Genomic DNA, 13,629 nt, shown 5'->3' on the forward strand with positions numbered 1-13,629 from the left:
GAGCTGTTGTCATGCACTACACGACAGAGCTTAGAAATACCTTTGGGCTCAAATCTAACTCGTCATCATCATCATCATCATCATCTGATGAAGGCCAGGAATCAGCAGCACCACTTTTTGATGCCCTGCAAATGAACACAATGTAGTGCTTGCTTGATAAACTTATCATTCGTAGCTGCTTTTATCACCCATTCCTGTTTTGACATATCAATGACATCTCACCTGCTAATGGATTCTGTGTGAGAATTGTCCTCTGTATCTGAGGAGAGAAATAAAAGATTATCTGCGCTTAAGACAAGATACAGCCTAGCCAAAAAAAATTATCCATTGCTAATACAAACATTTTCTTGCTGTATAGCTACCTTGATATCTAAGGACCCATTCACAATTAGATTGTATATTAATTTGTGGTGAAACAATGCATTCCTACAGACCTATTCACACCGATAATTATAATTTTTTTATTATTTGTTTGGCAAAACACTCCAAAAAGATCAATGGGTTAAGACCAATAAGCATTTGGGTCAAGTATCTAAAACCTATTACATATTCTATATAGATGCAGAGCAAAAAGCAGTTTGACTGCAAGCATTTACTGATAAAGTGGGACTATGTTTAATGTATATCACTATATAGCTATTACAGTACAATTCTATTATAGCATATACTTCTATATCACAGCATTATAGAGTGAGCGACAATAGCCTTAAAAATACATTGAAGTATATTACACAAGTAAAACATTACTTTTATATTAAATTACATTAAATGTGCATTGTCTGCTGAGCTGTAGGCCCTTTTTTGCTTCAAATTGTTAGACTGGATTCTTTTTCACCCAGTCTCATTTTTTAACAATTTTTGGTGTGAGTAGGTCTTATTTAATCTAGCATGTAAGCGTACAACACACAAAGAAGAACAGCTCCTATGACAAGACATACCATGGTTTACCATTCAGCAACACTAAATGATTTCATACAACTCTTAATATTGTGTTTTAAAGGAATAGTTCACTAAAAAATAAAAAAATGCTGAAAATTTACTCACCCCTCAGGCCATCCGAGATGAGTTTGTTTCTTCATTGGAACAGATTTGGAGAAATTCAGTATTACGGTACATCACTCGCTCAGCAGTGGATGCTCTGCAGTGAATGGGTGCCGTCAGAATGAGAGTCCAAACAGCTGATAAAAACATCACAATAATCCACACCACTCAAGTCCATCAGTTAATGTCTTGAGAAGCAAAGATGCATGTTTGTAAGAAACAAATCCATCGAGGGTAAATGTAACTTTAAACCATTGCTTCTGGCGAAAAAAACAAACATAATCCATAATAACATTCAACATATCAACATAGAGCTGTTTTGGCTTGTAAACACGGCTCTATGCATAATTTTCTTCTGATTCAGAAGCGATGACTTTTTCACTGGTGGAAGCAATATTATGGGTAGAGGATGTATTTTAAAAGTCTTAATGATGGATTTGTTTCTTACAAACACGCAGCTTTTCGCTTCACAAGACTGTAATTGATGGACTGGAGTGCTGTGGATTACTTGTGGATTATTGTGATTTTATTATGTGGTTTATGGGCTCTATTTTTTAATGTACCCATTCACATCCATTGGTGAGCAAGTGATGCAATGCTACATTTCTCCAAATCTGATGAAGAAACAAAGATCTTGGATGGCCTAAAGTTGAGTACATTTTCAGCAAACTTTCATTTTTGTGTGAACTATTCCTTTAAATCTCTGAAAAGTAAAGAATAATGTCTGATCTACAGCACATTGACTGGCACACATTGGCAATACCTTTCCCTGCTCCTGCGGAGCTGCTCCCTGCTGCTACAACTGATGAGTGTGGAGTAACAACAGGGAAACAGAACCAAATCAAAACACTGCAGTCAACACTGCAGCAATACTGACGTACATATACAGAGGACGCTGAAAACCTTGAATCATGCAAATCGAGTAAAACACAATTAGACTCACCATCTTTATCCAGAGCTGGTCCTCCCAAAGCCAAACCAGCTCCAATACCACCAGGGCTGCCGAGCACAGACGTCTGCTTCTTTTTGCTGGCAGTGAAATGGGAAGGTGACTGAAGGGATCTTCTCTTCGTCCCATGCTCAATAATCAGATGTGAACATCTGGAACAGAACGGTTATTGATGAGCTCCTACAAGCAAACGCTTCAAACAAAGCTTGCTGTTTACAAAACACACAACATCTGCAGTGTGTTTCCATACAAAACATTGCCAGCGTGAACATATCGCGATCACCATTTCAAATGTTCCTAACTTACAATGAATTAAAACAGGTAATAGCAACACAAATTGTCAACATTCATTGCAAAACCAACATACAGTACAAACAAAGTTAGGACTTTGTATTTAAAATCAGATGGTGAGTTTAAACCTAAGCAGGTAAAAGAAGAAAGTCCTTACGCGTGATGTCCATTCATGACAGCATAATCATCAGAAGACCAGCCCTTATCATCTTTCACTGTGATGTCGGCATCGTACTGCAGGAGCAGACGCACCATGCTGATTTGTCCATTGCATGCAGCCATCATCAACACAGACCTTTAAAAAGACAGACAGAATGTGAATCAGTGCAACTAAAAATACTAGAAAACATTTATCTTAACTGACACACATTTATTGTTAAAAGAAATAAAATAGTTTTATTTCAGTTCTTTGCGAAGTCATTTTTCATTTCCATTTTGTTTTAAGCACTGAAATGACTAAAACTGAAGTAAAATGATTAAAACACTGAACAAAAACAAATATAATGTATATTTAAAATTTAAAAAATAACAAAAAAAAAAAATGATTAATAAAAAATGATGATAAAAATATAAAATACAAAAAATGTAAAAACTAAAATGCACAACAAATTACTAAAAAGAGAAAACAAAATTAAAACTAATTCGAGATATTAATAAATAATAAGACAGTAATGATACTAAAACAGTATCTAGGTGAATCACTTCTTAGTTTCTTTGGATTACAAATCAATTGTTCATTTATCCATTTATTTATCAGTACTATTATTCCTGTTTGATTATTACATTTGCTGAAAAGAAAATTGATAGAGCACAATTTCATAAAATTTCTCCAGTATATCTTCCTAAATGCACATATACCAAGATGACTACAGAACGTTCACTTTTGGATGAACTAATCCATTAAAGTGCATCTTTCTTACCGTTGCTCCTGGTTCTTGACATTAACCTCTGCTCCCTCTTTCAATAAAAGCTCGGTCATGTCTGCGTGGTTTTCCATCACAGCCAGCATCAGTGGAGTGTTGCCATCCTGTCAATCAAACCACAACAAAACAAGACTGGACTGCATTAACTACATCACTTTTGGTTTTTAAGTGCATCCTTATTTGAAGTGCATTTTAGTGTATATTATGCAGTATGCACTAAGTAGTCTATTATTTCTGCAGGCACTGCATCTTTATGTATCAGACACGTGCTGTCTGTGTGTGGTTAATACTGTAATAATCAGTCGGAACACTAAAGTTTCACCTTGTTCTGTGCGTTGATGTTGGCTGAGTGCTCCAGGAGCTGCAGAGACACAGAGAGGGAGGGGATGCGTGCGGCCAGGTGCAGTGCCGTGTTTCCATTGATGTCCACCAGATTGGGGTCAGCCTCATGTTCCAGGAGCAAAGAGACGGAGCGGTCTTGTTCACACTGAACCGCCTAAAATTCATGCATAACCACAGAGACATACCAGTCAGCATGTATTTATACACATATGATTTCACAAGAACAAACGGACTGTACCTTCATCAAGGCGGAGCGGTTCTGATTGTCGCATAAGTTCAGCTTCACTTTGCTCTGCACCAAGAACTGAACCACATCTGTGTGTCCGCAGGCACAAGCGATGTGCAGCGCAGTTCTGTGGGTGCAATCACAGAGGATACATGACAGCATTACTGCACAAACAAATGATTAGAAGCTACAGAGTTTAAAACAAAAGCAGGAACTAATACTTTTATTCAGCAAAGATGCAATAAATTGAGCAAAAAGTGGCGGTAAAAACATTTAGAATGTTACAAAAAAGTTCTATTTCAAGTAAATGCTGTTCTTTTGAACTTCCTATTCTTCAAAGAATCCTGAAGAAATGTATCACTGTTTCCACAAAAATATGAAGCAGCACAACTGTTACATTGATATTAATCAGAAATGTTTCTGGTGCATATAAGAATGATTTCTGAAGATCATGTGACACTGAAGACTGGAGTAATGATGCTGAAAATACAGCTGCGCATCACAGAAATAAATAACATTTTACTGTATATTTACATAGAAAACAGATATTTTATAATAATAGTTCATAATATTACTGTTTTAGCTGTATTTAAAGATTAAATAAATGCCTTGGTTGGTGAGCAGAAGAGACTACTTTCAAAAAAATAAAAAATAATACAGACCCCAGCCTTTTAAACAGTAGTGTATGAATGATTCTTCTGAAAGAACAAGGTGAAGTAAGTCTATGTTTTAGGATTAAGCATCAACAAATGCTGCCATTAAATGATTCTTCATGCATCATAATCTCCACAAGAAATCAAAATGGACCTATTTACTCTCTTAATAAACATTTTTAGTATTATTGTGAAGGTTTTTTCCAAAGAAACAGGTTAACGAATAATCAAACCCCTAATTAGGCACTGATTTAGAAATTATTATTTTTTTTACAATCCCATCAATTCTCAAATCATCAGTTTTCAAGTTGAACATGAAAATAGTTACTTTATAGGTGTATTAATTCCAACATGTTGAACATTTTGATTTTGTAAAGAAAAAATATTTTAATGAAAAATTCATGAAAATTAAAAGATATCCAGCAATGCTAAAAATGCTAAAAATTTAAAAATAGGTTATTCTCTTATAGTGGAGCCAGAGAAAATTAGGGCGAGTAAAAATATAAAGCAGATTCAGACCAAATGTGACCCTGGAGCACAAAAGCAGTGTTAAGTCTCTGGGGTATATTTGTAGCAATAGCCAAAGATACATTGTGTGGGTCAAAATTATAGATTTTTCTTTTATGCCAAAAATCATTAGGATATTAAGTAAAGATCATGTTCCATGAAGACATTTTGTAAATTTCATACCGTAAATATATCAAAACTTAATTTTAGATTAGTAATATGCATTGCTAAGAACTTCATTTGAACAACTTTAAAGATGATTTTCTCAATATTTAGATTTTTTTGCACCCTCAGATTCCAGATTTTCAAATAGATGTATCTCAGACAAATATACAAACCATAAATTTTTTCTCAAATCATCAGTTTTCAAGTTGAACATAAAAATAGTTACTTTATAGGTGTATTAATTCCAACTTGTTGAACATTTTGATTTTGTAAAGAATTTTATTTTTAACGAACAATTCATGAAAATTTAAGGATATCCAGCAATGCTAAAAATGTAATTTATAGTGGAGCCAGAGAAACTTAAAATAGCTAAAAATCTAAAACAAATTCAGACAAAATCCATATTATATATGCACATTCTTTTTGTTAATTAATATAATAATAATAATAATAATAATGAAAAGGTTCAAGTTAAATTTCATAAAAAATACAAATATTTCTAGCAAATATAAAAATGTATTTGCTAAAAAACAAAACAAATATACAGTAGGTCATTCTTTTGCAGTTGGGAAAATGAAAATGTAAGCAAGGCAACACAACCACTGGCCAAATCCTCATTATTGAGCCCTGAAGACGAGTATCCCGACGGAAACTTTCTATCTTAAGTCTAAGGTTAAGATCTGACACGATTCAATCCGACCGAGTTCACTCTTCCATGTGAAAAGATTCTGTGTTTTCTGTAATACGTTCTGAACAAGATAGCTGCAGCTCATCAATCACTCATTACCTGTGTTCCTTATCCAGCTGGTTTAAATCATTCTTTTTGGCCAGCTGTCTGATTTTGGCCACATCTCCGCTGAACGCAGCCTTGTGGAGCTTCCCGAGGTCTTTCTCCTTCACATCATAGCTGGCCGACAGCACGCTCCCCGTCTCCGAGGGGCTCGGGGAGCCCTTCTTCTTCTTGAAGCTGAATATTTTCTTCATGGTGTGTGACTCTCCATCAGCAGATCGTCAGGTCCTGATCACCCTGCGTGTCTTGTTCCATCCTCTAAAAATAAATCCTGCAAAGAGGATTAGAGGTACTGAATAAAGACAGAAGCACAGGGCGGTCTCTCATTGGTTTGACACTTATGTTTAATCATGAATCATACTCACACATAAATCACACATTTTTCTTTCAAAGGGCAGTGTGGTGATACTATAGTATAGTGGTAGTATCAGAGGGTTATATCAGAGTATTTTACTCATATAGCACGGTGCTTTTAAGGTACGTTACTCCAATACACTTTAAAAACTATGGTTTCATTGTGAATATGCTATAAACCTGCTAACTATACAAAGTATTATATTATAATCAAATGTGCTAAACATAGCACATATGAACACAGTTGTTTAAATAAAAAAGTCATACATTTATATCTGTTTAGCAAAGCTAATCATCTCAGAGTGATCAGATCTCAGCTAATCGTGTTATTGTGCTAGTCAGTGATAGTCAACCAAACTTACAAACTCACCTGCATTGTCGTTCCAGTGTGGGGTGGCGATTATTTATATTTTAAACGAGAAATAAAACACGAGAAGATTACAAATGATGCTCGTTTTCGAGTTTGTGTTCAGACGATGAGCCGTTTACGACGCTAGCAAGCTACAGCTAGCTGCTTCTGTTACCATGGTAACAGTGTGACGCTCGTATTTAATCATAATGATTAATGCTAAAAATTTTGTACGACGTAGAAAGCGTCTGGGAAATTTTAAGTATTTTAAGAACTGATTTGGTTTTATGTTTAATAAAATGAACGGGAGTGATATCAAATCACGGAACTCGTTACGTTCTGCTCTGTTTTCGCACGGAATGCCGAATGCGCTGACGTCACGACGGAGGCGGGGACTTCAAGGCACTCTTCCTGCATTGGACGGTTTGAATTAATGACAGGCATGCGTATCATCCAATGAGAGCACAGCTCGTCCTTGACTAAATATTCTTGGTTGTGATTGGCCGAGTTTATCGTGACAGACAGCCGTGTTATTCAATCGCACACACGGATTCGTCGATCCCGCCCAGAATCGGGCGGTTCGTAACGTATTATTCGTCAGGGCAGAATTTTAAACTATTTAAACCGTTTTGAGCGGGTGGCTGAAAAACAAGAGACAGTGGAGCGGAAGACAGAAAGTAGCTTCTAATGTTCAGTTAGCATTTAATGTTTATAAACAAAATATAAGCAAGGATCATAACTCTGGATCATCAACTCTTTGTTTTTGCAGTGCGTAAAGTCTAAAGAGGTAACGTTAGATGACGTTTTAAAATGTATTATTTCGCTGTTTAAACTAGCTAGGTTGGCTAATCTTAACGCAGTCGGAAATAAATTCACGTTTTAGTTATTCGCATGCTATTTTGTTAATTTTAATATTTTTATGTCATAAATGCAACAACCGAAATATAATATATTTGTTTATTATATTACAAGCATGTTCGTCTGCGGCTGTGTTTGCACTGAGATCGAAATTAAGATTTAATTTATTTATAAGAAAAAAATACAGATTCGATTAAATGTTTACATTTACACAAAACTGGGAAGAAAAAAATTAAGATTATGCTTTAACGCTTGAATGTGTGTTAATCATAAATGCTTAGTATGCTGTAATCCACCCGCATCACGAATCAGTGAAATTATTTTTAATGTTTTGAAAAACACCGTCTAATTAAATGCTTAATTTCTTTGTCGTAAAATTAGACAGATGTCAAATAAACGGGTTTTCATGCTAAATCTGGATTCAAATGAAATGCATATGAATATTAATGAGTCTGCACATGTTGCTCTTTTGTTGTCAAGGTCACCACAGAAAAGCAAATTCATGTTTTTTTCTATTTTACCTGAAGCACAATAGTAAACAAATGTGTTTTCAAAATGACAGCTTGACAAAAGTGCAAGTGGAGTCGTAATGTAAAGTGTGTTTTTTTTTTTTTTTTTTTTTTTTTTTTACACACTTGCTTTTTTTAGTCAGTATTGCAAAACCAAGGCCTTTCCTTTTGTGTTTCCAGGGACGCCAACATGAGTTCCTTGCCGGAAGCCACGCGCTCCCTCATGGAGGTTTTCAATGGGAAGCTGCAGGATTTTACTAAAGAAATAGACAATGTCCACATGGTGTGGCTGGAGGAGATCCAGCAGGAAGCGTACCGCATGTTTTCCAGGTGAGAGACACTGTAGATGTGAGCTGGACTGTGTTATACACTTCATACTGTTGTGTCCCAGTTTATTTACTGGCGTGTCACTTTGTGTGTATTTGTGAGAATCACTCAGTTACCATGCAGGTTATTATTAGACAAGTTCATAAAAAAGATGTTTTGTTGTGCAGTGACTTTAGCACCGAGCCAGAACTCATGCCGAAGACTCCATCCCAGAAAAAGACGAACCGGCGGAAACGGGTGTCGATGGAGCTTAATGAGTCTCGCAGCAAAAGACGGTAAGGGTCTGCCAGTGTCTTGCTACAGAAACTTCTCATAGGTTTACAGCAACAGCTTTTTAAGGAGAGTCCAAGTCATTTAATTTTGGTTAATATTCTACAATCTAGTCTCCTATGTTCATGCAAAAAAGGATCTTTCTATTAATGCATTAGTAGAATATTCATTTAATTAATATTAATTTGTAAATGTGCATTCCTGTAGAGCTGCACAATAATTATTCTAAAAATTAGATATTATTTTAATGCACCTACATTTTATTTATACAGTTGTGTATATATACAGTGCATAATGCACAAATCTGTACATAACGCTTATGTTCTTCATTATTACAATTATTATGTACATTTAAAATAAATTGTGATTTTAAAAAAACACTCTAGGTTTGCTGCGCCTGTTTGTAATGCTGCACAATTTGTATTTTTTTATGTCTGTATGGCTGTAAAATAAAAATAAAAAATGTTTTTACTAAATAAAAAAATATTAAACAACGTATTTCACTGTAAAATATGAAAATTGATTTTATTTATTATCATTTATGGTACAAATATAAGATTACAATGCTACTATTTTTGACTGTGTGAACCCATCAAACGTTTTTGATTTTATTTATTATCATTTATGGTACAAATATAAGATTACAATGCTACTATTTTTGACTGTGTGAACCCATCAAACGTTTTTGACCGAAAACTGCTTGTGATCTTAAAGCTTCTCTGATATATTTAGCAGCCTTTGCGATTTGATAAAAATATCACGAGTTCGGTTTCATTGGATTAATTGTGCAGCCCTACGTTCCTGTAGTTCAAACAGTAAAGGTTTGATTCATAGGAAATGCAAGAACTGATCAAATGTTTACTTTGCATGTAAACCATATGCATAAATAAAACAAAAACAATCTTACGGTAATACGAAATAAGTTTTTGTAAAGCTTGTAAAACTCCAGCACTATCAAAACATTATTGTTTAACTTTTTCTTTACTATACATGAACTCAAATTGGCAGATTTTTTTTCCTAAAGTGATATAGTTTATGGTGTCATTGTCTCTCTGTAGTTTCTCCAAGGGGAAACGCAGCAACCTGCGTCGTTCCTCGGTCCAGATGACCCTGAACAGCATCTCTGAACTTGTTACGCCACATGTGCCGGATGACAGCTCTGAGAGTCTGATGGAGGAACCTGCTCGTCGCACACGCCGCAACAAAACCACCGCCCCGGCTGAAACCCAACCTATCAAGCGCAGCACCCGTAACAAAGGCGGCGCCAAAGCCAAGGAGGTGGAAGAAGTGACCGGGAACATCCCAGAAGTGAAAGAAGCCGTGGAGGTGCAGGATTCAGGCTCCAGTCAGCATCAGATCCTGGTGTCTGAAGCCATGGTGAGGATTCCCTCCTCGGAGCGTCTGAGTGCGGATTCACTGCTGAACGCTGCTGTGTCTCCGGGACGAGCTGCTAATAAAATCCCCATCGCTGCATCTGGGTTGGAGACGACACCTCAAGGCCCGACTCGGACGTCAGTTCGGCGCTCGCTGGTGGTGCGCCGTTCTCTGGTGGGCCTCCGGCATAGCATGACCCAGGAAGCTGTTCGCAGGGCATCCCGACGCTCTTTCCTGAAGAAGAAAGCCAGACTGGGAAACTCGACCTGCAGCAGCTCCGTCAGCGGTGAGACTAAACTAACTCTGATTGTAAATGGGATTTATCTCTTTATCATTTGTGCTGTTTAAAGGGATACTCCAGCCCAAATGAAAATTTAGTCATTGATCACTTACCCCCATGTCGTTCCAAACCCGTAAAAGCTTAGTTCGTCTTCGGAACACAATTTAAGATATTTTGAATGAAAACCGGGAGGCTTGTGACTGTCTCATAGACTGCCAAATAAATAACAGTGTCAAGGTCCAGAAAAGGAATGAAAGTCGTGGTCAGAATACTCCATCTGCCATCAGACGTGCAATCTGGGTTATATGAAGCGACGGGAACACCTTTTGTAAGCGAAGAAAACAAAAATAATGACTTTATTCAATAAAATAAAGTCTCCTCTGTGTCTCTCCATATCACTGTATGCTCTTCTGTGTCCTCCGCACCAGAAGGATGCGCTGTTTTATTTAAAATCAAAGCTAAATACACGTAGAAACAGCGCATCCTTGTTGTTCTGTTTACTCGGGATATGATAGGCAGCGTTTTGTTTTTTGTGGTGATACAGGGGAGACTGTTGACAAAGGAATTATTGAATAAAGTCTTTATTTTTGTTTTCTTCGGTTACAAATACTGTTCCCGTCGCTTCATATAACCCAGATTGCACATCTGATGGCAGATGGAGTATTCTGACGACGACTTTCATACCTTTTTATGGACCTTGACTCTGTTATTTATTTGGCAATCTATGGGACAGTCACAAGCCTCCCGGTTTTTGTTTCAAAATATCTTAAATTGTGTTCCGATGACGAACGAAGCTTTTATGTCTTTGAAGGGTTTTGGGGGTAAGTGATTAATGACAAAATGTTCATTTTGGAGTGGAGTATCCCTTTAAAATGAATGAGTTTCTTCGTTAACTTTATGATGACATTTATGTCCTCATTGCTCTTTCCAGAGGACATTTTTATGGATGATGGAACTGAGGAAATGGAGAACAAAGAAGAACAGTGAGTGCTTTTGCTTTCTGTTTCAGTTGTTGAATTGTTTCTTCTTTATGGATGGCACCCCAAAAAATTGTTTCTTCTATGGGTTCAAACCTACAACCTTTCAGTTATCGGTTGAGATATTTTAAACACTGTTTCGCGGTTTTGTTTTAGGGATGATCCAGCCACTGAAACCAAACCTGAACCAGAAATCGTCCAAACTGAGGTGAGAACAACTTTCTGCTGTGGTTTTAATTAGATATCGACCGATATGGGTTTTTCTATAGCCGATGCCGATGTTTAGAGGTCAGGGTCAGCCGATGGCCGATATGTGCTGCCGAATTTTTTTTTAAATTTTTATTTCATTTAACTTTGCTAAAAAAAGAGACACGAGCCAGATTTAAGGCCCATTCACACCAAGGACAATAACTACAAAGACAAAGTTTTCTAAATTGGTCAAAATTTAAGAAAATAGCACTACAGCTATAACGATGATGTTACAGAGGAACAGTATAATTATGATCACTTTCAAAAAACTTTTTGCAGCTGGTGAACAATACAAACATTGACAACAATCCGAATTCACTCGACTTCAAAGAGCTTGAGCATTTAAAGCAGCAGATGAGAAAACTGCAGCACGCTTTTAATAAATATCCTCATATACAGTACTGAGCAAATGTCTTAGGCCATTAGTATTTTCAACAACAAAAATGGTTTTAAACCAGTTATTTCTATCTTTTGCTGTAGTGTGTCAATAGGTAATATCAGTTTACATTTCCAAACATTACTTTTGCCATTAATTGTAGTGTTCCAGTGAGATTTTTGAATGCACAAGGATCTCATGTTTGTTGGTATCTAGCATACCGTCGTCATCATCCTATTTGAATTGTGTGCGGGATTGCGCATTGGGTGCAATATCGTCGTCATCCAACCGGACAATTGGCAATCTGATAATGCTAGAGGACATTCGAAAACTGTCAGTTTATCAGTTAAAGTCAGTGTTGCAGCCCTTGGATCCAAAGAAGAGAGTCTCGACTGATGCATTCATTGTTGATTCAGTGATGAGAAATTGTGTCCCAAACGAAGCAAACCGAAGGCGACAGTGCCAAGGAACCAAAACTCTATCTGTGACAGAAATGGAGAAAAAACCTTTGGAGAAACCAGGTTCAGTCAGGGGGCCAGTTCTCCTCTGGCCAGATGAAACCAGCATGACGTGGTTTAATTCCAGGCTGCAACATAGGTCAGATTGTGCAGAGAACTCGTCTGGTTCTGGTTCTTGTGGTCTTGTTCCTAAGGCCGACGAAGTCTTTGCTGAGGATCTGTCTCTAGGGCTTTACATTTGACATTGAGAGCATAGGTAGTAATATAGATATATTTTTAAGATGGAAAAATGTGGTTTTAAAAATGCCAGAAACATAACTTTCAAAGGAAAGGTTGCTATCATGATTTTGAAATGTGGTTTTAAAAATGCCAGAAACATAACTTTCAAAGGAAAGGTTGCTTAGACAGTGTTCTAGATTATTAAATGCAGAGGATTTTTGATAACTAAAACCATTTTTTTCAGAATTTAGCACTAGGAAATTATTAGTCATCCAGTGGAAAGGTTGCTATCAGTGCATTGTTACTTTTGTGAATTGTTTCATTGGGCCGTGAAGAAATATATAGTTGAGTATCATCAGCATAACAGTGAAAGCTAATACCATGTTTCCTGATGATATCTCCCAAGGGTTACATGTAAAGCGTGAAAAGCAACGGTCCTAGTACTGAGCTTTGATATTTGAGAAAGGTCTATAATTAACTAATTCTCCAGGATCAAGTTGTTTTTTTGTTTTTTATGAGAGGCTTAATAACAGCCAGTTTAAAGGCTTTTGGTACATATCCTAATGACAGTGATAAATTAATGATATTCAGAAAAGGATCTATAGCCCCTTTAGCACCGGAGGAACCTTTCATTGTTCCTAGAACTATTGGCGGAAGTACCCGGATGCTCGAGCGTTTGCACTGCAGGAACTAGGAACGATTTTAGTTCTGGGAACTACTTTTACAGGAAATAAATTAGCTTCTACTTCAGACTCGGGTCTAAACCGGCGCTATAGGAACTACCAGTGACGTAAGTGTATGTCGATTGGACGTATGCATGTGGGAAAACACCGGCACCTGCCATTTTTAAAAAGCCGGATAAACACACAACAGTTTATTTTTCACAGAGCAGTTTACAGTAGGCTACAAGAAGAAAAAACGGTGATAAATGGACAATCGCCGAAGTCCAAGCACTTCTAAACGTTTAAGCTCTTTTCTCAGACTCGATCATATGTAGAATTGAAAGTTGCTGTAGTAGATTTCATAGTAGTCCTCTGATTTGCTCTTCTTATCGCATAACTTCTATAACATATAAACTTCTACATATACATTCTATCTCCATATCACAAAACCCAATAATTTTTATCTCTAATAGCATTAAT

The 13,629-nt window shown here is 36.7% G+C and overlaps 2 protein-coding genes across 4 annotated transcripts in view; both read right to left on the reverse strand.

Annotated features, from left to right (window-relative positions):
* The window catches only part of LOC122135739 (putative POTE ankyrin domain family member M), a 20,195-nt gene extending 13,222 nt beyond the window's left edge, over positions 1-6,973 (reverse strand). The window contains exons 1-10 of the mRNA XM_042715964.1: positions 6,612-6,973; positions 5,885-6,158; positions 3,785-3,899; positions 3,527-3,700; positions 3,202-3,308; positions 2,439-2,576; positions 1,985-2,142; positions 1,805-1,843; positions 223-259; positions 41-125 (exon numbers count right to left, since the gene is read on the reverse strand). Of these exons, the coding sequence (XP_042571898.1) occupies positions 41-125; positions 223-259; positions 1,805-1,843; positions 1,985-2,142; positions 2,439-2,576; positions 3,202-3,308; positions 3,527-3,700; positions 3,785-3,899; positions 5,885-6,081 (1,050 nt within the window). The 5' untranslated portion in view covers positions 6,082-6,158; positions 6,612-6,973. The remainder of the gene's footprint in view (positions 1-40; positions 126-222; positions 260-1,804; positions 1,844-1,984; positions 2,143-2,438; positions 2,577-3,201; positions 3,309-3,526; positions 3,701-3,784; positions 3,900-5,884; positions 6,159-6,611) is intronic.
* Positions 1-13,629, reverse strand: part of LOC109112268 (SUMO-activating enzyme subunit 2-like) — a 176,253-nt gene that overhangs the window by 19,179 nt on the left and 143,445 nt on the right. The window lies entirely within an intron of this gene.

The sequence above is a fragment of the Cyprinus carpio genome, chromosome A25 (assembly GCF_018340385.1).
Source record: "Cyprinus carpio isolate SPL01 chromosome A25, ASM1834038v1, whole genome shotgun sequence".
NCBI lineage: Eukaryota > Metazoa > Chordata > Actinopteri > Cypriniformes > Cyprinidae > Cyprinus > Cyprinus carpio.